Genomic DNA, 20,618 nt, shown 5'->3' on the forward strand with positions numbered 1-20,618 from the left:
ATAAGCCAGACAAATCTGCTAACGGGAAAGCAGGCTCTGCTGCTTATTTTGCCTGTTCTCAATGCAGGAGACCGCCGGTCAGCCATACTACACACGTTTCTAGGTCTCCTGTTAGACACAAAGTCAGGTTTGTCTACCTTGGGTCAAAGTTCAGGATCTACAATCCAGAGTATGCTCTTTATTACAATTACCGAGGGTCTCGGTTCTCAGGTGTATGCAAATGTTGGGCAAGATGGTAGCGACCCTTCGATGCAGTACCATATGCCAGATTCCATGCTCTGTCCCTTCAGGCTAATATTCTTGGCTGTTGGATTCAAACGGGACCACATCTGGACTTGCAATTGTGCCGGCTGTCCAGACAAGTCTCTCCATTGGTGGCTTCACAGTCCCATTCTAACCAAGGGGGCAACGTTCACGGTTTGGTCTTTAATGATGGTCACCATGGACGCCAGCCACACCAGTTGGGGAGCAGGGTTTCAATCTCGGCCCTTCCAGGGACTCTGGAACGGTCAAGAATTGAAGTTACCAATCAACATCTTGGAGTTGAGAGCAATTCTGTATGCTCTGCTTCAGGTACAAACCAGCGTCCAAGGTCATCCGGTACGCATTCAATCAGAAAACGCCACAATGGCTTACATAAACAAACAAGGCTGAACTCGCAGCTGGAGAGCCATGTCCTTCATGGCTCTCCAGCTGCGAGTTCCGCCTTGTTTATGTAAGCCACCGCTGTGGCGTCTGCGTACCGGATGACCTTGGTCGCCCATATTCTCCAGTGGATGGAGCGGTGGATTCCAACCATCTCCTATAGTTCACATTCCAGGAGTCGAAAACTGGGAAGCAGACTTCTTAAGCCGTCGCACAATCCATCCGGGAGAATGGGAACTTCACCAAGAAGTCTTTCTGACCCTGGTGTCTGTGGGGGACATCGACCTCATGGCGTCTCGTCTCGACTGAAAGCTACCTCGGCACGGCTCACTAACTTGGGATCCTCAAGCAGCGCTGATCGATACCCTGACAGCTCTGTGGCATTTTCAACTGGGATATGTGTTCCCGCCAATTCCCTTGATACCGCGCCTACTTCATTGCATCCAGAGAGGTCTCCCGGTCATTCGTGTATTGCCAGACTGGCCTCGTCAGTGGTACACTTCTCTGCAGCATGGTGACCAAGGAACCGTTCAGTCTACCTCTGCGACCCATTCTACTTCTACAAGGACCTTGTTACCGCCACAATTTAAATAGTCTGGCTTTGACGGCATGGTTCTTGAATCCAGCATTTTAAAAGCTAAAGGTTTCTCGGGCAGTGGTAAGAACTATGCTTCGGGCTAGGAAACCAGTCACCTCTCGAATTTATCACAGAGTATGGCATATCTACATTGCTTGGTGTGAAAGGCGTGGGTTGTCGCCAAACCTTTCTTTTTCATCCACTAGGGGTCACTGAAGTACTCTTGGGATATGGTCCGGGCGTAGCCGGGAATGGCACATTTAAATATTTAAATTAGTAACTGGTTACCCCCTCCATACTCCCATAGACTTCAGTATTTTTCTATGCCTCCAGTCGGGAAGGTACTAGTGGATGTCGGTTCCACAGAAAACTTCAAGGTTTTATTTTCTTTTTGATTTTTCTTTTTTATACTTTATCCACATCCCTTCCCCCCCTTCCAAAAGGCGTGGGTCCGGGATAGTGGAAGCTGCTACACGCAGCTACTGGCGTGTCGGTCCTCTCTAAAAAGAGCACCCTCTCAGCCACGTGCGGACTACCTACAGAATATATTTTTATTTTTTCAGCAGAGCTGACTGCAGCCTCTGTCTGCACATGGAAGCGGGACGGTGCTTAGCAGAGAAGCCCAGTCATGGCCTCCACGGGTGGTTCAGGTACTGAGCGGTTAGGCAGCTCTCACTTCTCTTACTTTACTATTATTTATATCATAACTGTTTATAATGATTTTATCCTAAAGACTGCACCAAATCTGAATCATGACTGTGGTCAGCCAAATACTGGATTTTGTTCACTGTTTGTACAGTAAGACGTGTTATGTCACTCATATTGTTCTGCCATCTGGGAGGAAACTGGTGATCCAACTAAATTGCAGACTAATGCATGCTAGTTTAACTGTTAAGATACAATAATTGTTTGCTCCCTAGAGCCCGCTCCCGGCGCTGGCCACTTAACACGGCGCCACTGGACGCTCGCAGGGGGAGCCAGCGAGCAAGCATTTTCTGGCACTAAAGCCGCAGGGACGCTCGCCCCTCTCTGGCGCACACCTCCTCCCTCCCACGGCTCACTGACAGGCGGCTTTGGAGGAGAGAGAAGCCCGACCTCTGTATGAACAGCGCCGAGCCGTTCCGACACCTGCCGCTTCCCGGTCCCTGCTCTCGCCGATCAGCCCCTCAGCTCCTGGCAGCGTGGCTCCGATGGAGCTCAAGGGGGGGTGAGTGCCGCTTAGATGACCGCGGTCAGCATTCATTGCTGCCAATGTCCAACGCTGCAGAGGAGAGGGAGGGAGAAAGTCCCACAGATAGGCCCCATTAACTAAGCTGCGGTTAAGCAGCAGACATCTCAGGCTTTTAAGCCTGTGAGAGGTCCCAATTAGTTTCAGACTGCTAGGAGTTAAACATTTGAATCAGGATATAGATATATATCTGGATGTGTATATTGTGTATGGTATGTATGTATGTATGTCAAATCCTGGGTTTAACCGGTGTTTTTAACATGGCAGGACACCATTTTTAACATAACTTCCTGGTTCTTCCCCAAAGGTTGCTGCCCTACAACACTCAGCCTCTGGGGGTGCGGGGTGTCAGGAATTTTTTTTTTTGTATTTTTTTTTTTGTACAGCATGACTCTACAGGAAGATTCACTATTGCTGGTAACCACATGCACTGTGAATGCAGGTTTATACACACATTACTTCCGTGGGGTACTTACTGGTCGGTGTACATGATCGCTAAGTCTGACTAGTCAAACAAGCAGCTTTGCTGCAAAGTCGGTCACACAGTGTCGGACAAATACGACTGCACAGACAGACCCTTACCAGTCCTCTTTGGGGGGGGATGCGGGCGCATGTACTGCCTGAGGGGACAAATTTGACTGTCAGCTAGATTGTTTGCGGTTGATTCGCCACCAGCCCTCATAGCACCAGGCCAGTACGTCAGGTTCTCAGCGAAGGTTGAACAATTTCCAATGAGAGACCGTTGCAATTATGGGGCGTTTAACTACCCATCGGAGTGTACCCTACACAGCTGTTGCTTCGCCCTGCTTTGGTGGGGGTGTTGAGGTAGCAAGGCTGTAGTGGCAGGGCACTCCAGTTCATGTTTGCCCTACACAAAGACCACCTTACAGTTCTTGCTGCCTACAGCTTCTGTGGACGTTGGCCAGTTGGTTCTCGCGTCTCAGCTTCGGCTACGTTCCTAACAGGCGGAGTTGAATTCTAAACGAGAATAGGGGCTTTCAGTGATCGCAAAAACGCGCTATGGCGCGTATTTTCCCCATTATTGATGGTGGGGACTCAAAAATAAAAAACCGCCGGGTCCCTCAGGACGCGCTCTGACTAACAGTGCTGTCAGTCAGTTTTTGTCTCCACGGCAGCAGAGGGAGAAACTTGGAAGGGGAGGAGATCGAGAGTATGTTCACTCCAGCCTCCCCTCACTGTCTGCTCTGCGCGCGCACCGCTCCCTCTCCTGCCGGCACCTCCCACTTAGCCTCACCGGCCCCACCCCCTTCTGTCTACTCCGTGTCCGCTTTCATGTATTGCCGCGTAACTGGCAGCAGTGGCGGCTATCAGCGCTCCCCCCCCCCCCCCCCCCCCCGTTGCAGCCCGGCCTGTACATCAGCGGGTCAGAGTGTGAGCGGCGTCCGCCCAATCAGGGAGATGAAAAGAACGGTCTGCAGTGCTACTAAGCGCCGGGGTCAGCGGGAGGCGGCACAGCAGGGTAGTCTCAGGCCGCTCCCGTTCAGCACCCCTCTCTCGGTGCCTTCCGTCAAAGTGTGAGTTTTTCTGAAAATCCCTATACATTACACTGTGTTCCTGAAAACCTTGCTGTTGCAGTGTCTTTACCATAACTATCACTGATGTAACATAGTGCTGGTCACCTAGAAATCTAAGTGTGTTTGTTTAATGTTATTTTAGTCATACTGTATTGAATGATGGCATTAGCATATTAGTACTCCACCTGGCGCAGTGGGTGTAACGTGCTCTACCTGGCGCAGTGGGTGTAACGTGCTCTACCTGGCGCAGTGGGTGTAACGTGCTCTACCTGGCGCAGTGGGTGTAACGTGCTCTACCTGGCGCAGTGGGCGTAACGTGCTCTACCTGGCGCAGTGGGCGTAACATGTATAGGAGATCCTACCTGGTGCAATGTGTACAAGCGGCACTAATATGATGTGGCCATGCCCCTTCTCCACAAAAACATGAACCTAAATTTTTGCGGCGCGCCTTCGGAGCGCACTGTCCGTTCCTTTCTTCGCATAATGGGAAGGGTAGAACCAGTTCAGTTTCTGCGTAAGGGCACCAAAATGTCTAGTTAAAGCCCTGTTGCAGTGTGTCCTGTATGCTGCACAGCCCAGCAGCACTGTCACTCCCCCTCCTCCCCCTTGCAGCACTTTGTAGCTTCAAAATCAAGTCTGTGTTTTATGTTTGAATCATTAATAAGATTAATAAGAACCTTTATTCCGATGGAACCCAAAAAAGGACAGGCAGGACCCCAATTTTTAAAAGTGAGTGGTCCCTGGGACCCACTTTTTTTTGGGCTTAGTGCGATCACTGGGCTTTACCTTACGCTGGCTAGAGGTTTCTCTTGGACACCTGCCTTTCGCAGACTGGGGGGGGCGGGGGCATCTGATTTCTTACCATTGTCTACGCGAATTCCTGAATGAGGACTACTCCGGATATTGTCTTTACACCTCAGTCCATTCGGCGCCGTGGTCTGCCTGCAATGCATGCACTCCAGGATAAGATACCCAATGCGGCAAACAATTTATATTACCTCTGATCCTCAGTTGTGGACATCAACAGTTAGGTGGAACCGCAACTTAGAATTCACAGATTATGAAAATACGGTCGACTGTTTCCCATCATTGCCATCTGCAAGACAGGTCTACCTCCGTCAGAGGACAAGACGGCGGTTCTGCAGACAGGCTCTCGTAGTCTCAGTACTTTGATGCCGCAGGCAACACCCGAGTCGCGGTTATTTATTTTGGTTTGGGATAGTACCAAGACTGATTACGCTGTCCGTTCGTTACTGACCCTGCAGATAGTACGTTGCTTGCTATAGATTCAACATCGAATAATGGCAGTCGGTGACGGCAGGTGGGATCCGCAGTAATACCGAATTTCGATGGATCTTTTATTTTGACGAATCGGGCCTACTTATAGTTTGCTGTAAAAACCATTTTCTCTGACGTCCTAGTGGATGCTGGGAACTCCGTAAGGACCATGGGGAATAGCGGCTCCGCAGGAGACTGGGCACAAAAGTAAAGCTTTAGGACTACCTGGTGTGCACTGGCTCCTCCCCCTATGACCCTCCTCCAAGCCTCAGTTAGATTTTTGTGCCCGGCCGAGAAGGGTGCACACTAGGGGCTCTCCTGAGCTTCTTAGTGAAAGTTAGTTTTAGGTTTTTTATTTTCAGTGAGACCTGCTGGCAACAGTCTCACTGCATCGAGGGACTAAGGGGAGAAGAAGCGAACTCACCTGCTTGCAGAGTGGATTGGGCTTCTTAGGCTACTGGACACCATTAGCTCCAGAGGGACCGAACACAGGCCCAGCCTCGGAGTCCGGTCCCAGAGCCGCGCCGCCGGCCCCCTTACAGAGCCAGAAGAGAGAAGAGGTCCGGAAAATCGGCGGCAGAAGACATCCTGTCTTCACCAAGGTAGCGCACAGCACTGCAGCTGTGCGCCATTGCTCCTCAGCACACTTCACACTTCGGTCACTGAGGGTGCAGGGCGCTAGGGGGGGTCGCCCTGAGCAGCAATAAAAACACCTTGGCTGGCAAAAAATACATCACACACAGCCCCCAGGGCTATATGGATGAATTTTTTTAACCCCTGCCAGATTCCACAAAAAAACGGGAGAAAAGGCCGCCGAGAAGGGGACGGAGCCTATCTCCTCAGCACACTGGCGCCATTTTCCCTCACAGCTCCGTTGGAGGGAAGCTCCCTGGCTCTCCCCTGCAGTTACTACACTACAGAAAAGGGTTAAAAAAGAGAGGGGGGCACTAATTAGGCGCAGTATTAATAAAACAGCAGCTATAAGGGGAAAAACACTTATATAAGGTTATCCCTAGATATAGATATAGATAGATATAGAGATAGATATAGAGATAGATATAGAGATAGATATAGAGATAGATATAGAGATAGATATAGAGATAGATATAGAGATAGAGATAGATATAGATATAGAGATAGATATAGAGATAGAGATATATATAGCTCTGGTGTGTGCTGGCATACTCTCCCTCTGTCTCCCCAAAGGGCTAGTGGGGTCCTGTCCTCAGAGCATTCCCTGTGTGTGTGCTGTCGGTACGTGGTGTCGACATGTACGAGGAGGAAAATGGTGTGGAGGCGGAGCAATTGCCTGTAATGGAGATGTCACCCCCTAGGGAGTCGACATCTGAGTGGCTGAGCTTATGGAAGGAATTACGTGACAGTGTCAGCTCTTTACAAAAGATTGACATGAGACAGCCGGCTACTCAGCCTGTGCCTGTCCAGGCGTCTCAAAAGCCATCAGGGGCTCTAAAACGCCCGTTACCTCAGATGGCAGATACAGACGCCGACACGGATACTGACTCCAGTGTCGACGATCAAGGGATGAATGTGACTTCCAGTAGGGCCACACGTTACATGATTGAGGCTATGGAAAATGTTTTACATATTTCTGATACCAGTACCGCTAAAAAAGGGTATTATGTTTGGTGAGAAAAAACTGCCTGTAGTTTTTCCTGCATCTGAGGAATTAAATGAAGTGGGTTTCCCCCGATTAAAAACTGTTAATTCCTAAAAAGTTATTAGCATCATACCCCGTCCCGCCAGAGGATAGGGCACGTTGGGAAACACCCCCTAGGGTGGATAAAGCGCTCACACGCTTGTCTAAACAGGTGGCACTACCGTCCCCGGTTACGGCCGCCCTTAAGGGACCTGCTGACAGAAAGCAGGAAAATATCCTAAAATGTATATACACTCACACGGGTGTGATACTGCGACCAGCAATCGCCTCAGCCTGGATGTGCAGTGCTGGGGTGGCTTGGTTGGATTCCCTGACTAACAATATTGATACCCTAGATAGGGACAGTATATTACAGACTATAGAGCATTTAAAAGATGCATTTCTATATATGCGTGATGCACAGAGGGATTTTTGCTGACTGGCATCAAGAGTAAGTGCGTTGTCCATTTCTGCCAGAAGAGGGTTATGGACAAGACAGTGGTCAGGTGATGTTGATTCCAAAAGGCATATGGAAGTATTTGGGGTAGGTCTAACAGACCTGGTGGCAACGGCTGGGAAATCCACATTTTTACCCCAGGTAGCCTCTCAACATAAGACGCCGTATTATCAGGCGCAGTCCTTTCGGCCACATAAGGGCAAGCGGGCAAAAGGCTCCTCATTTCTGCCCCGTGCCAGAGGGAGAGGAAAAAGGCTGCAGCAAACAGCCAGTTCCCAGGATCAGAAGCCCTCTCCCGTTTCTGCCAAGTCCTCAGCATGACGCTGGGGCTTTACAAGCAGACTCCGGCACGGTGGGGGCCCGTCTCAAAAATTTCAGCGTGCAGTGGGCTCACTCACAGGTGGACCCCTGGATCCTTCAGGTGGTATCTCAGGGGTACAAATTGGAATTCGAGACGTCTCCTCTTCGCCGTTTCCTAAACTCTGCTTTACCGACGTCTCCCTCGGACAGGGAGGCGGTATTGGAAGCCATTCACAAGCTGTATTCCCAGCAGGTGATAATCAATACCCCTCCTACAACAAGGAAAGGGGTATTATTCCACGCTGTTTGTGGTACCGTAGCCGGACGGCTCGGTGAGACCTATTTTAAATCTGAAATCCTTGAACACTTACATACAAAGGTTCAAATTCAAGATGGAGTCACTCAGAGCGGTGATAGCGAACCTGGAAGAAGGGGATTATAATCACATGTCCCAATTTACCCTTCTCACCAAGGGTACCTCAGGTTTGTGGTACAGAACTGTCACTATCAGTTTCAGACGCTGCCGTTTGGTGTGTCCACGGCACCCCGGGTCTTTACCAAAGTAATGGCCGAAATGATGATACTCCTTCGAAGGAAGGGAGTTTTAGTTATCCCTTACTTGGACGATCTCCTGATAAGGGCAAGATCCAGGGAACAGTTGGTAGTCGGGGTAGCACTATCTCAAGTAGTGTTGCGGCAGCACGGTTGGATTCTCAATATTCCAAAATCGCAGCTGATCCCGACGACACGTCTTCTATTCCTAGGGATGATCCTGGACACGGTCCAGAAAAAGGTGTTTTCTCCCGGTGGAGAAAGCCAGGGAGTTATCCGAACTAGTCAGAAACCTCCTAAAACCAGGCCAAGTGTCAGTGCATCAGTGCACATGGGTCCTGGGAAGAATGGTGGCTTCCTACGAAGCAATTCCATTCGGCAGATTCCACGCAAGAACTTTCCAGTGGGACCTGCTGGACAAATGGTCCGGATCGCATCTTCAGATGCATCAGCGGATAACCCTGTCACCAAAGACAAGGGTGTCTCTCCTGTGGTGGTTGCAGAGTGCTCATCTTCTAGAGGGCCGCAGATTCGGCATTCAGGACTGGGTCCTGGTGACCACGGATGCCAGCCTGCGAGGCTGGGGAGCAGTCACACAGGGAAGGAATTTCCAGGGCTTATGGTCAAGCCTGGAGACATCACTTCACATAAATATCCTGGAGCTAAGGGCCATTTACAATGCTCTAAGCTTAGCAAGACCTCTGCTTCAAGGTCAGCCAGTGTTGATCCAGTCGGACAACATCACGGCAGTCGCCCTCGTAAACAGACAGGGCGGCACAAGAAGCGGACAGCAATGGCAGAAGCTGCAAGGATTTTTCGCTGGGTGGAAAATCATGTGATAGCATTGTCAGCAGTGTTCATTCCGGGAGTGGACTACTGGGAAGCAGATTTCCTCAGCATGCACGACCTCCACCCGGGAGAGTGGGGACTTCACCCAGAAGTCTTCCACATGATTGTGAACCGTTGGGAAAAACCAAAGGTGGACATGATGGCGTCCCGCCTCAACAAAAAAATCGGACAGGTATTGCGCCAGGTCAAGGGACCCTCAGGCAATAGCTGTGGACGCTCTGGTAACACCCTGGGTGTACCAGTCAGTGTATGTGTTCCCTCCTCTTCCTCTCATACCCAAAGTACTGAGAATTATAAGACGGAGGGGAGTAAGAAATATACTCGTGGCTCCGGATTGGCCAAGTAGGACTTGGTACCTGGAACTTCAAGAGATGCTCACGGAGGACCCGTGGCCTCTACCTCTAAGAAGGGACCTGCTACAGCAAGGACCCTGTCTTTTCCAAGACTTACCGTGGCTGCGTTTGACGGCATGGCGGTTGAACGCCGGATCCTGAAGGAAAAGGGCATTCCGGATGAAGTCATCCCTACCCTGATCAAAGCCAGGAAGGATGTAACCGCAAAGCATTATCACCGCATTTGGTGAAAATATGTTGCGTGGTGCGAGGCCAGTAAGGCCCCGACGGAGGAATTTCAACTAGGTCGATTCCTACATTTCCTGCAAACAGGAGTGTCTATGGGCTTAAAATTGGGGTCCATTAAGGTTCAAATTTCGGCCCTGTCGATTTCTTCCAGAAAGAACTAGCTTCAGTTCCTGAAGTTCAGACGTTTGTAAAAGGGGTACTGCATATACAGCCTCCTTTTGTGCCTCCAGTGGCACCTTGGGATCTCAATGTAGTTTAGGGATTCCTAAAGTCACATTGGTTTGAACCACTTACATCGGTGGAGTTAAAATATCTCACATAGAAAGTGGTCATGCTGTTGGCCCTGGCCTCGGCCAGGCGCGTGTCAGAATTGGCGGCTTTATCCTGCAAAAGCCCTTATCTGATTTTTCATTCAGACAGGGCGGAATTGAGGACTCGTCCTCTCTTTCTCCCTAAGGTGGTTTCAGCGTTTCAGCTGAACCAACCTATTGTGGTACCTGCAGCTACTAGTGACTTGGAGGACTCCAAGTTGTTGGACGTAGTCAGGGCCCTGAAAATATGTTTCCAGGACGGCTGGAGTCAGAAAATCTGACTCGCTGTTTATCCTGTATGCACCCAACAAGTGGGTGCTCCTGCTTCTAAGCAGACTATTGCTCGTTGGATTTGTAATACAATTCAGCTTGCACATTCTGTGGCAGGCCTGCCACAGCCTAAATCTGTAAAAGCCCATTCCACAAGGAAGGTGGGCTCGTCTTGGGCGGCTGCCCGAGGGGTCTCGGCTTTACAACTTTGCCGAGCAGCTACTTGGTCAGGGGCAAACACGTTTGCTAAATTCTACAAATTTGATACCCTGGCTGCGGAGGACCTGGAGTTCTCTCATTCGGTGCTGCAGAGTCATCCGCACTCTCCTGCCCGTTTGGGAGCTTTGGTATAATCCCCATGGTCCTTACGGAGTTCCCAGCATCCACTAGGACGTCAGAGAAAATAAGAATTTACTTACCGATAATTCTATTTCTTGTAGTCCGTAGTGGATGCTGGGCGCCCATCCCAAGTGCGGATTGTCTGCAATACTTGTACATAGTTATTGTTAACTAAATCGGGTTATTGTTGTTGTGAGCCATCTATCCAGAGGCTCCTCTGTTATCATGCTGTTAACTGGGTTCAGATCACAAGTTGTACGGTGTGATTGGTGTGGCTGGTATGAGTCTTACCCGGGATTCATAAATCCTTCCTTATTGTGTACGCTCGTCCGGGCACAGTATCCTAACTGAGGCTTGGAGGAGGGTCATAGGGGGAGGACCCAGTGCACATCAGGTAGTCCTAAAGCTTTACTTTTGTGCCCAGTCTCCTGCGGAGCCGCTATTCCCCATGGTCCTTACGGAGTTCCCAGCATCCACTACGGACTACGAGAAATAGAATTATCGGTAAGTTAATTCTTATTTTTCCTTTCATTCGCTACCGTTTGGCTTCTTGCCGGCGCCTCAGGTAGTCACATCTAGAAGATGACATGATAGCTCATCTCAAATTCCTGAGAAGGATAACAGTTCCGTACTTTGGAGATCTACTCCTCAACACTAGGTCTCAACGCTTATTCCTGCAATATGCATTACGAACGTACAATAACGTCGTTCACCATGGTTGGATTGTCATCCTCATGAAATCGTCCCTCATTCCGTCACAAAGGAGGGTTTCCCTGCCTGAACACAACACCGAAGTGTTCGTCATCACATACAGTTAGCATGCAATCCACGGACTGTCTCTGTGCATTTAGGCATTCGACTACTAGGAAGGAGGGTGGTGGCATCTTTAGACGTACTCCAGTTTGCAAGGAGTTCACTCATGACTTTTCATCTGAATGTTATGGCACGCATCTACAAATTCATCAGATAGTGCGGTTGTCTCCAAGGGCCAGAGTTTCACTACTCTGGTGGGCTCAAAGTACGCATTCTCTCCGTGGGGAGAATGTTCGGCGTCTGGAATTGGATAATTATCACGGTTCACGGAAGATGGCTGTCAATTAAATGACCTGGAATTCAGGGAAATTTCCAACACGCTGCAACAAGCCGTGCACATGCTCCGGTCTCAGACTAGCCAGATGCACTCAGACAACGCCACAGTGGTCGCATACAGAACAAGGAGGAATTCGAAGTCACATGGCATGCGGGAAGTTGCTTGAATTCTCAATTTGGCCGAGCGTCACCACGTGATATTGTCGGCAGTGTTTGTTCTGGAATGGACAACTGGAAGGCAATTATCCCAGCTGTCAGGTTTTTCCTCCAGGAAACTGGGCATTGAATTCAGAAGCGGGTGGAATTACCCATAAGGGAGATCTAATGGCATCTCGGGAAAAAATAAATAAATAATACAAAAAAAAATAAAAATCCTCAAACATTCCTGTACGTGTCCAGATTAAGAGCTCCAAGGGCAGTGGCAGTGGATGCTCTCACGATCGCGTGGCCGTACAGCTTTGTGCATCTGTTTCCTCGATTGCTAAAGCGGACCAAATGGGAGTCATACTAGTGGTGCCTTATTAGCTAGGAGAGCATGGTTCTCGGATTTCCGCAAACTACTCGCAGCCGATCCTTGACCACTTCCGCCGCGTCCGGACCTGTTAGAACAGGGTCCGTTTCTTTACCCCGATTTAGCGCAGCTGCGTTTGATGGGGTGGCTGTTACTGCCCTTAAAAAGAGAGGGCGTTCCAGAATCTGTTCTACTAGCCATGTTACGTGCCAGAAAGCCAGTTATGGCGGCTCATCACAGGATTTAGCTATATAGGTTGGTGGGAAGCTTGGATGTTTCCGACATCTAGTCCGTTTAAAAAAAAAAATACTTTTACAGACTGGGTTAGGTGAAGGACTATGTTTCTACACTCAAAGTGCAGGTTTTTGCCTTGACAATTTGCCTTCAAAGGCATTTGGCTCTTTTGCCGATTGTACACATCTTCCTGCAAGGTGTCCTCACAGTACAACCTCCATTTATACCACCTACAGCGCCATGGGACTTGAATCTGGGTTTATTTTATTTTTTTAAGTCTTAAGCTTTCACTTGGAAAACAGTTTCTCGTAGCCTTAGCCTCAGCAAGGCGTGTTTCAGACTTGGGTGCCTTGTCATGCAAGCCACCGTATCTTGTGCTCATAGGGTGGAATTTCGCACGAATTCCTTTTCTCACCAAAAGATGTTACGCATCACTTAATCAATTGTAGTTCCTGGGTTATCAGTAGGTTCAGTAACTACAGTTACTTTATGTAGCCCAAACATTAACTGTAAGTAGAACAGACACATAGTTTGCTCTCTAATGTAGTTAAGATGGCTTGGCCAGCTTTCAAGCAGACCTTGTGTCATACGTCAGGATTAGCTTCATCATAGGCTACAACCGCCGACATCAGTGTCAGGCCATTCCACACGTTCTGGAGAACGTCATGGGCAGGCTACAAATGCCTACATCAGTGTCGGACTATTCGACACGTTCCTTTGGAACGTCATAGGCAGCAGGTCGTGGCCCTTCTAAGAAACAACTTAGACAATTTGCTATAGGGTCATCGGTGCATGACCATCAGTGCACACGTTTATGCCTTTTACAAGTTTGCTACGGTTACGGCATCAGCATCTAGCTTTGGCCGCCTAGTGTTACAGGTGGCAGACTGCTCTCCCGCCCACGGGGGGACGTACCAAAGCTTCCAAGAGTTCTCCAGTGACCCCTAGTGGATGAAAAAGAAAATAGGATTTTGGTACTTACCAGGTAAATCCGTTTCTTTGAATCCATAGGGGGCACTGGGCGCCCACCCAGAGCAGTTTTACCTGTCTTCTGGTATGCTCAGTGGATCTTATAGGAACCACATTATCACCAATGGATACGAAGTTACGGTGATTATGATGTCAACTGCTTAGTTATGTCAACTTTAGGGTTGACAGTGGTAATTTCCTTTTGTGTCAACTTTACTGTTGACCGTTATATTATAAGGTTATATATAATTCTCTATGGTTCATCCTCTTTCGTTCCTGTTCGGCTCAGTAAAAATACTGAAGTCTCTATGGGAGTATGGAGGGGGTAACCAGTTACTAATTTAAATATTTAAATGTGCCATTCCTGGCTACGCCCGGACCATATCCCAAGAGTACTCCAGTGCCCCCTATGGATTGATTCAAAGAAAAGGATTTACCTGGTAAGTACCAAAATCCTATTTTCGCTTACCTCGTCTGTTTGTTTTTCCTTCAGGATGGTCTGACTAAAGTACTTAGTTCGTCTTCCCTTTAAAGCACAAGTCTCTGCATTGATGGTACTTTTTCAGAAAAGATTATCGGTCATCCCAGAGGTCCAGACATTCCTTCACGGTGTAATCAGGATTCAACCTCCATTTGTTCCTCTGGTCCCCCCCCCCCCCCCCCCCTGCGATTTAAAGGCTCTCCAGAAGCATCCGTTTGAACCACTGGAAAATGTTGAATTGCTGTTTCTTATTGTGAAGGTTTTTCTTATGGCCATTGCTTCGGCCAGACGTGTTTCAGAGGTAGCAGCGCTTTCTTGCAGACCACCTTTTGTTTTTTTACGACGATCGAGTGGTCTTGAGTACGAAGCCTTCCTTCTTGCCAAAAGTTGTTGGCTTTCCATATGAATCAGGACATAGTGCTTCCAACGTTTGTTCCAGAGTCCCGTACAGAGTCTATTCGCTGTACAGATACCTTTATTAGTTTTGATTGATGCACCTAAACGTGGCTGGTCGGCCTCTAATAACAGTGGCGCCTAGGGTAACCTCCTGCTATTCGGCAGGCCTATGTTTCTTCGGCATTATTTGTTCCTGACTTCTGGAGGGCTCATTCGGCTAGGGTGGTTGTAGCCTCCTGGGCTGTTTGCGGTGGTGTTTTGGTTGAGCAGCTGTGTAGAGTGGCAACTTGATCTTCCGTGCATACTTTCACCAAGTTGTACCGTTTTCAGACTTTTTGGTTTGAAGACTGCCTCTGTTGGGTGTCAAATTTTGGAGACTGTTATGCTGTCTTCTCCCGCCTCTATTTATTTAGCTTGCTTTAAGAAATTCCATCAGTCAGTGCTCGGCGTCCCCCAGATGGATGAAAGAGATGGGGATTTTTGTTTACTAACCGTAAAATCTTTCTTTTATTCCGTCTGGGGGACGTTGCGATTCCTCACATATTTTTGTCTGGTTTATTGGTTGTGTTCTGTTCTGCCTCTTCCGGCTTTGCTAAACGTTAACTGAGGTGATCTGCTGGTCAGGCTGGAGATGGGAGGAGTTAGTTTTTATAGATTCTGTGCCAAACTCCCTTCCCACACTCTCTAACCCATCAGTAAATGTGCAGCGTCCCCCAGATGGAATCAGAGAGATTTTGCGGTAAATAAACAAAAATCCCTACATTTCATTTCTAAAATGGTACAACCGCTATGAACATATAAATTAACATAAACATGCGGAAACTTCTACTGACAAATGTGCAAAAGATCTTAGGGGAAATTAATATTTATATATAGTTACCATACATGAAGTTTCTGGTGTAGCCAGTGGCTATCAAATGATATATCCACAATAAACTGTTCTATATCCGGACATGAAGTGGTATACATTTTGTATTTTAGAATGGCGATATAACGCAATGTTTACTGATCCAAAGCACAGTCCAGATAAAATATCCACAATAGCAGTATAAAAAACTTTGAATAACAACAATTTTAAAATTTTACAACAAGATCCTGTTTTACAGAATGTCGATCCTAAACTGTTTTTAAGAAAAACAGGAACATTAAAAATATTTGCCACCTAGCATGTTAAAGATAGACAACACTCGCATATGGCGATCTGGTTGGGGATGTTTGAGGTTGTTATAGATGTGGCATCAATAGATGTTTTACATGTGGGTTAATTTGTAATAAGGCTAAGGAGATTACATTAACTAGTTCCGGACAAAAATTCTCCATTAGAGAATTCATCATTTGTGACACCTCCTTTTGCATTTATGTACTACAATGTCCTTGCAACCTGCAGTACGTGGGAAGAACCACCCGTCCTTTGAAGAATAGGTTTAGGGAACATAGGCTCCATAGTCTTAAGGGTTTCCAGCAACATGGAAAAAAGCAGTGGCCACTGCATTATAGCATTTGTATGCAGATTCAGAGACTCGCACACAGATATACAAGTGTCTCGTATCAAATTAATTGGCACAGTCTCCTGGTGCATCCTAGTCTATACCCATGTTATGGAAGACTAATTTTTGGCAAGAAAGACACCCAATGCGATCAGTCTCATGGGACCTGGTGTGCTAATATGAGCTTTTTGGTGTGACTGCAGCAAAGATGTTTTGAGGACACATCTGTATTTTTCACCTATATTACTTGAACCTACCCATCAGTCTCTTATTGAACTCCTGCCTTGCCCCATTCAGTCTGTCAACTACTATATATCTGATTTATTTTCTTTCTCCTGCGTTCCTTATTGCCAGCTACTTCACTGGCATCTGTTCCACTCAGAGACCAGTTCAAACTTTGTTCTAAAAAGCGTTTAATTTTTATATATATATATATTTATTTATTTATTTATTTTCAGCCTTCTTCCCACAAACTCCCTCCCATCACTACTGCCCGTGCTGCTCTTGGACATTCATCCTGCCTTCTAGCATTAAAAAGTGACCTTAAACTCCTCATCCCATCCCTCCTAATCCTAGAGCCTCTATAGTTCCCAACTATGCCTCCACCCATAGTCCCTCTGGAATTTGCGCTATTGTAATTCTACTGTATGTTGTATCCACTGTGCTGCTATGCAACACTTATAGTTCTATTTATTGCAATGTTCTCAGATAAAAAACATTTTTTTCTTCCAGGAATACCACCATTAATGCCATCTGTTCCCCCATTGATGCCTGGAATTCCCCCAGTTATGCCAGGAATGCCTCATGGGTTAGTATGGGATAGGAAATTCTTCATGTCTGCACATTTAAATACTACTTCTTTTTCTTTTTTTCTTTTTCTTCCTTGGAGTTTTTCTCATTTCTTGTATATAACGAATACCCATTTTCCCGGTGCTGCTAATTTAGTAATTTTTAACAGTGCTGTTTCGGGTTTGTTTGGGAGATGGCAGTATGCATTAGTCATTGTGCCCCTTCCCTGCACCCCCACATCTCCTCCTCTCCCCCCTCCCCATACACACATGCTCCCATTTGCTATAATGTTTTACACATACGTTTAGAAAGTTATTGACGTTTTGACTCGCACTGGTCAGTAAATGTATCTTTAAATTGTGTTCAGGATGCTGCAAATGGGTGGTATGATGCACCACCACGGGCATGGGATGCCCCCAATGATGGCTGGTTTGCCTCCAGGTATGTATTTTGTTTATTAACATCTATATAGTGTCAACATGCACACCTTTCACTTCACCTTTTACCTGTTCACTTCAGAAGCCAAATCTACCAGTATGTACTTGTGGTATGTGACAAATCCAGCTCCCCTAGAGGAGCAAATATGAGGAGATCTTACAAACTGCACACGGGTAGTGCTGTGGTCTGAATCGCTGCCCACTGAAATGCATCATCTGAGTGATTTAGCTGGAAGTCTCAGTAGCATCTAGTGTAGCTCTCTGGAATGCTAAACCGCATTAGCAGATGCATAGTGGGTGTACTTGATGATGAATATTAATGTACATGATAACTAGCATTAAGATTGAACTGAAGCCCACCGCCGGAGGTGTGCATTGTCTTAACGCTTTTTTCCCTTTCTCTTAAGGTGTCCCTCCACCCGTTGGGCCTCGTCCTGGGATCCCATCTATGACACAAGCTCAGCCGATCTCGGCACCAGGTGTTGGTAGACTTACAACTCCCAGTACGACTGCTCCTGCCATGCAGTCTGTACCCAAACCACTTTTTCCCAGTGCTGGACAGGTAAGCGTCACCCAGTTATTAAGTAGTGAGGTTTGTTGCTTGCTTTCTGTGCTTTGATTTGTTAATTTCTAGTAAAGGCTAATAAAATTATCCAAGCAGTATGTGACAATCCATTGCAAGCGTACATGTGTTAATATGTAATGTCAATATTTTCAGCAGCTATATGACTAAAAAATACCTACGTTGTTTGAAACGTAGTCGACTGTTTTATAAGGACTGGTGTGGTCAGTGTGAGTGACTTTAGATTCTTGTAGTTTGCTCTGTGAGTGTGATGATTTGTGGTTCTATACGGTCACTTTTCTCCCTTGTGTGTAGAGCTGACCTGTACCTTTTTTATAGTCTGTGTGAGATGTTGTAGAGACCAGGCCTGTCAGTTGAAGTCTCTTCACTGCTTCCTCTCTTTGTGCTGCAGATGGGATCACCTGTCACAAGTTCAACCACATCGTCCTCCAGTTCAGAGACCCTCTCTGCACCTGCTAAAGCTCTGTTTCCTAGTGCTGCACAAGTATGCAGGAAATTGCAGTATTTAGTATTTGCTTCATAGATTAACCCTTTGGACCTCCTGCCATAAATGTTCTAAGTAATCAGAATGTGAACATATATTAAAACAAAGAGAAAAATATTTCAGTCTGTTCTAACTGGTGGTCTAAAGGGTTAGTGCATGCAATCGCAATTTGTTTAATGAGCAGATATTTGCTTAATGCATGGATGTGTGTGCAGTCCATACTCCATTAAATGAAAACATTATGTGAATAATCATGACATCGTGGAATCCCCTGTGTTGTGTGTGTTTTTTTTTTTTTTTTTTTTTGTTTTTTTTTAATAGGTCAACAGTTGGTGTGTATGTCACATTTAATTGTATGGGATGCTCAGAGCTAAAGTTTGAAGGTTAACATGGAGTGTGAATTGTTTTTTGTCTTCACTTTTTACATGCGTTTCATGCTGCCAGGCCAAATTCTTTGGGGTTCTCTGCATGTGTAACATTGACATTTCAATCAGTGGTATGATGGCCTTGTTATAAAGGGATGAGGACTAGAGCCCAGTAGGGGGCAGCACTCTGGCATCCCAGGCTTAGCATTGTGTCTAAACTTGCGATGCAGTCAGTTATGTTGCGACTAATAATTCTAGTAGTGTAGACCACACACTGACTTAAAGTAAAGATCTTTTGTGTTTGCTGTGCTCTGGCTTTGCTCTGTACTTTGCGCTTACTTGTAGTGCAGTGTATGTGTGCACTTTAGTTATAGTGACGAGTGTCTGTTTTTACGTTCTAGGTTCCAGCAGCAGTGGCGGGCCCTGTGGGAACAGACTTCAAACCCTTGAACAGTGCACCTATTACAACGTCTGAGCCTCCTAAACCAACATTTCCCGCTTACACCCAATCAACCATGTCAACCACTAGCACCACTAATAGCACTGCTGCTAAACCATCTGCTTCCATAACAAGTAAGCCTGCTACCCTGACTACTACTAGTGCCACTAGTAAGTTGATCCACCCAGATGAGGATATATCACTGGTGAGTCCCAAGCGATTTCCTGTCTCTTGTATACTAACCTGCTTGTCCCTAGGATTGCATATTAGATTTCTATGTAAAGTATGTTGTATGAAATTGATTCTATCCCTGTAATGCCACTTGTTGAGAAAACCTTAAAGATTTGTTTCTAATGTTGCCTTGTTTCTGTGCTCTCTGCCTAGGAAGAGAAACGTGCCCAGCACCCGAAATACCAGCGTAACCTGCCGCGTCCAGGTCAGGGACCCATGAGCAGTCTGGGTAATTCCGCTGTGAGTCAGTTAGGTGCTATGATGGCACAACAGTCGGGAATGCCGCCACAGCAATCTGGTATGAGGCATCCGATGCCACCTCATGGTGAGTGTTTTATAGGCCATTGTACCACACTAATCCTGGACAGCATCAGTGATGGTAGGACTCTTTCACGAAGTGTCATTTTATGATATTAAGAGGGCAGTAATCGATTACAAGAAAATAACGTAACGGGGGACATATTTAAAAACTTCCACAGTTGTCTTCCAGTATATATTAAAAATGTAAGTTGTGGTACGCCGCTAGTCAGAGATGGAAGCCATATTTAAAGAATTTCTTATATATAGTAGGCATAGTATAGTAGCCAGTGTCTAAATGATTGTCCATATTATATGCTATCTGACTTCTCAAATTGTCTGTTCTCTCCACAGGTCAGTTTGGGAACCCGCATCAAGGTATGCCTGGCTTTCACCCTGGTGCAATGCCTCCCTTTGGACAAGGTCCTCCTATGGTTCCACCTTACCAAGGTGGTCCCCCTCGACCTCTGATGGGAATGCGACCTCCTGTAATGTCTCAAGGTGGCCGTTACTGACCATGCCGCACTATTAATAGGTTTGGAGATTAAACCCTTTCTCACCTTGTGCTGTGTATATAGCAGAGCTCCATCTCTCCTTGCATACCAGGACCTATTGGACATTTGTTTTACATTGGGGGAGGGGTATTTTTATTTCCAGGGGAGGGAAAGGGAGGTCAGGGACATAAGACCGGACATTTTCCTGATGTTGCAATTTATATTGTATGGCTTCTTTTTCATCTAGGTTTTTAGAAGTGGCGTATATTAAATATGGTTCGTTTAATTGTGAAGGCGCCAAATACCTCCCACAAGGCAAGTTCTGTAACATTACTTTGCTCTTTGTAAGGTGAGGCCTTCACAGCTCCTCTGGGGCTGTTGGACTTCTGGTCCCCAACTGTGGTTGGTGAGGGCAGTAACTGTTTATTGTATCTAGAGATGTATACTGACTGACCTCCATGTACTGTTCACTTGCGCATTATGTAATAAAATTAGAGAAACCCTTCTGACTATTTATTAATTGCCAGCTGTGGAGCAACAATGAGGTTTGTACAGTTGCATGTCACTCAGCGTTTTTCTTCATGATGGTTCTCCACTAATAGATGCTCTTTTTTTTTTTTTTTATATCAATATGTCTGCAGCATGATGCGTGTTTCATTTCTCCTTTGTAGCTAGACCTGTTATAAAACAATTATCTACTTCATATAATTACAAAGCTTTTCATGCTGCATCCTCTGCTTTCTAAGAGTCTGG

General features: G+C 46.7%; 1 protein-coding gene across 2 annotated transcripts in view; it reads left to right on the plus strand.

Annotated features, from left to right (window-relative positions):
• Window positions 1-20,367, plus strand: part of ZNF207 (zinc finger protein 207) — a 29,631-nt gene extending 9,264 nt beyond the window's left edge. The window contains exons 5-11 of one of the 2 annotated variants that reach the window (XM_063960901.1): window positions 16,479-16,554; window positions 16,903-16,976; window positions 17,380-17,534; window positions 17,947-18,039; window positions 18,806-19,048; window positions 19,228-19,399; window positions 19,726-20,367. In XM_063960901.1, coding sequence (XP_063816971.1) covers window positions 16,479-16,554; window positions 16,903-16,976; window positions 17,380-17,534; window positions 17,947-18,039; window positions 18,806-19,048; window positions 19,228-19,399; window positions 19,726-19,886 — 974 coding nt within the window. In that variant the 3' untranslated portion in view covers window positions 19,887-20,367. The remainder of the gene's footprint in view (window positions 1-16,478; window positions 16,555-16,902; window positions 16,977-17,379; window positions 17,535-17,946; window positions 18,040-18,805; window positions 19,049-19,227; window positions 19,400-19,725) is intronic. The other variant, XM_063960902.1, reaches the window with a different exon arrangement.
• The last annotated feature ends 251 nt before the right edge of the window (window positions 20,368-20,618 follow it).

Source organism: Pseudophryne corroboree, chromosome 3, assembly GCF_028390025.1.
Source record: "Pseudophryne corroboree isolate aPseCor3 chromosome 3, aPseCor3.hap2, whole genome shotgun sequence".
NCBI classification, from domain to species: domain Eukaryota; kingdom Metazoa; phylum Chordata; class Amphibia; order Anura; family Myobatrachidae; genus Pseudophryne; species Pseudophryne corroboree.